The 2,852-nt window shown below is 42.6% G+C and overlaps 1 protein-coding gene across 1 annotated transcript; it reads right to left on the reverse strand.

Annotated features, from left to right (window-relative positions):
* Window positions 1–2,105: 2,105 nt before the first annotated feature.
* On the reverse strand, window positions 2,106–2,585 carry LOC139024086 (general transcription factor II-I repeat domain-containing protein 2A-like). Its single transcript, XM_070438500.1, has one exon. The coding sequence runs from the start codon at window positions 2,583–2,585 to the stop codon at window positions 2,106–2,108; it is 480 nt and encodes a 159-aa protein (XP_070294601.1).
* Between the last annotated feature and the right edge of the window lie 267 nt (window positions 2,586–2,852).

Genomic DNA, 2,852 nt, shown 5'->3' on the forward strand with positions numbered 1-2,852 from the left:
CCTGTGTCCTGCAGGGCTGATCCACACTGATAGAGTCTGCACTCACGGAAACAGGGACAGATGCCAGGCAGAGAGGAGGAAAGCTGAATCAACCAACCCCACTCAAGAATCAAAGAGAGGAGAGAAGGAGGGAAAAGACGAGAGAGAGTAGAGAGAAGCCGAGAGAAAGACAGAGAAGAGGACGAACAGAAGGGAAAGGAGAGAAAAAGAGAGAGAGACAAACCCACAGAGAAGAGAGCAAACAGAGCAACGAGCGAGAAGATGTGGAATGAGAGAGCGAGAGAGAGACAGAGGAGAGGAGGAGAGAGAGAGAGAGAGAGAGAGAGAGACGAGAGAGAGAGGAGAGAGAGAAGAGAGAGAGAAGAGAAGAGACGAGAGATAGAAGCGAGACGAAGAGAGAGGAGGAAGACGAAGAGAGAGAGAGGAGAGAAGAGAGAGAGAAGAGAGAGAGAGAGATACAGAGAGGGGGGGGGGGCTGACTTACAAAACATGACAATGCATGTTTCATGCAGAGTTTCATGAGATATTTCCACAGGTTATCATGTGAATAACATGAAGAAACCCCAAACCCATATAACCAGCCTGACCTCAAAGATGTAACATAATAAACTTCAATAGTAAACCCTCCAATTACATGTTACGTTTGGTATGGTTGCATACTGTAAGACAGAAGGTTATTTAAGCCAAAAAACGAAAGGAGGAATATTGGTTGGGGTGGATGGTTGGGCGTATAAAACTAACGTCTAGCAACCCAAAGGTTGTGTGTTTGAATCACATCACAGACAATTTTAGCCAATTAGCAACTACTTACTACTTTTTAGCTACTTTGCAACTACTTAGCATGTTAGCTAACCCTTCTCCTCATCCTAACCTAACCTTAACCGCTAACCCTTCTCCTCATCCTAACCCCAACCTTAACCGCTAACCCTAACCCCTAGCGTTAGCCACCTAGCCAACTATCTAACTTTAGCCAAAATAAATTGCAATTCGTAAACATAGCATACATATTGCAAATTCATAACATATCATATGAATTGGATAATGGACATCCACAAGTTAAAACATGCTACTAAGCTAACATATGGAATTGTTTTAAAGATGGTCATAACAAGGATAATTTAGCTATTAGATTTTTTATTTTATGACCCCTTTAAGGTAGGCCTAGGCAATTATTTTCCATGGAGGGCCACATTAGAATAAATTTTTACCATCGCGGTCCAGAATCATATTACAGGATTATACATCATGTTGTATGACTGTGTTGACAGATATATCTACTGTAAATCCCATCCAGATATGATACTTATTTTACTGTTTTAACACGCACAGAAATAAACCACATCCATGTTCTCCTTTTCATTATTAAACATGCAATGAACTACACGGAGGGAAAAGTACACTGTGCATTCAGCACCACGGACAGAACTCTTGTTAACGGGTTATGCACAAAAACACAAGAGAGGGAGGGAGCTCAACATTACATTTAAACTACTCAATCAGTGTGAGGAGTGAAGTCTCTGATGGGCATTGACTAGAGCAGTGAAGTCTTGTATYGTTTCTGACGTCGCTGTGCGCAGGATTGGTGAMAGGTGAGAGTCAGTAAGAGATGATCTGTGCCTTTAACTCGTTAAATTTCATCACTGAAAATGTCTGTTCACATACATAGGTTGACCCAAACAGTACAAACATCTTCTGAGTATGACTCCTAATCTTTGGAAAGTTTTGTTTATCGAGAGATGCACAGAACCTRGTCAGTGACATTGTTTTGAATAGTTCTCCAATCACTGCATCAGACTGAAGATGGATAAACTCAAGTTGCAGGTCAGTGGGAGCGTTATCCACATTGAAGGTGAAAGGAGAGGAAACCAACAGCATGTCATTTTCCAACACTTTGAAATCCTCAAAACAATGAGAAAACTCACCGTTCAAAGCAGCAGCGATGTGTACTTCTCCTGCTGGTCATCTGACAGGGAACAGACTAGTAGTGTTGGGAGGTGGATGTATACGTCTCCCGCTGGTCATCTGATAGGGAACAGACTCGTAGTGTTGGAAGGTGGGTGTATACTTCTCCCGCTGGTCATCTGATAGGGAACAGACTAGTAGTGTCAGCAGGTGGATGTATACTTCTCCCGCTGGTCATCTGATAGCGAACAGACTAGTAGTGTTGGACGGTGGGTGAGATTTTTGGCTTCTACTTGGTGGGGTAGGAGTAGTAATTTTCCCTTGACAAGGCTGTACATCTGATGTGCAAAAAGGCCCTTCCCTTGTAGTTTGAAATTCAGTTCATTCATGAGGGCCGTGATGTCCACGGTGAAGGCAAAATCAGCCKACCATTCTTTATCTTGCAATTGAGGGAAATCCACATATTTTCCTTTCATTTGCAAGAACTCAGCAATCTCTGACTTCAGGTCCCACAACCTTTTAAGCACCTTCCCCAAACTCAGCCATCTCACGTTTGTGTGGTAGGGGAGATCTGCATGACCCGACTCTGTCTCTTCCAACAATGAGACAAACTCCTTGTGGTTTAAAGATTTTGCTCTTATGAAGTTTACCACTTTAGTGACTGTATCCACAACATGGCTCATTCAACTGTTGTTCCAGATTCTCTGTGAGGTCCTCAGCACGCCGTGTCACTGTTTGTCTTGACAGGAAAACATTTTCAAACAGCTTTTTCTTGTCATGGCAAAGTATTGCTGCAGAGTCAATTAAACATTCTCTAATGGATTCGTCCTCAGCGAATGGCTTGCTATGTTTAGTAATTTTGTGGGACAGTACATAGCTAGCTCTCGCAATTCTGTTTTCTGAATGCAGTTTTGTGYAAAGTCCTTGCTGCTTTTGCACCTGAGAAAGCA

This window comes from Salvelinus sp. IW2-2015, unplaced genomic scaffold (assembly GCF_002910315.2).
Source record: "Salvelinus sp. IW2-2015 unplaced genomic scaffold, ASM291031v2 Un_scaffold967, whole genome shotgun sequence".
In the NCBI taxonomy this organism is placed as follows: Eukaryota; Metazoa; Chordata; class Actinopteri; order Salmoniformes; family Salmonidae; genus Salvelinus; species Salvelinus sp. IW2-2015.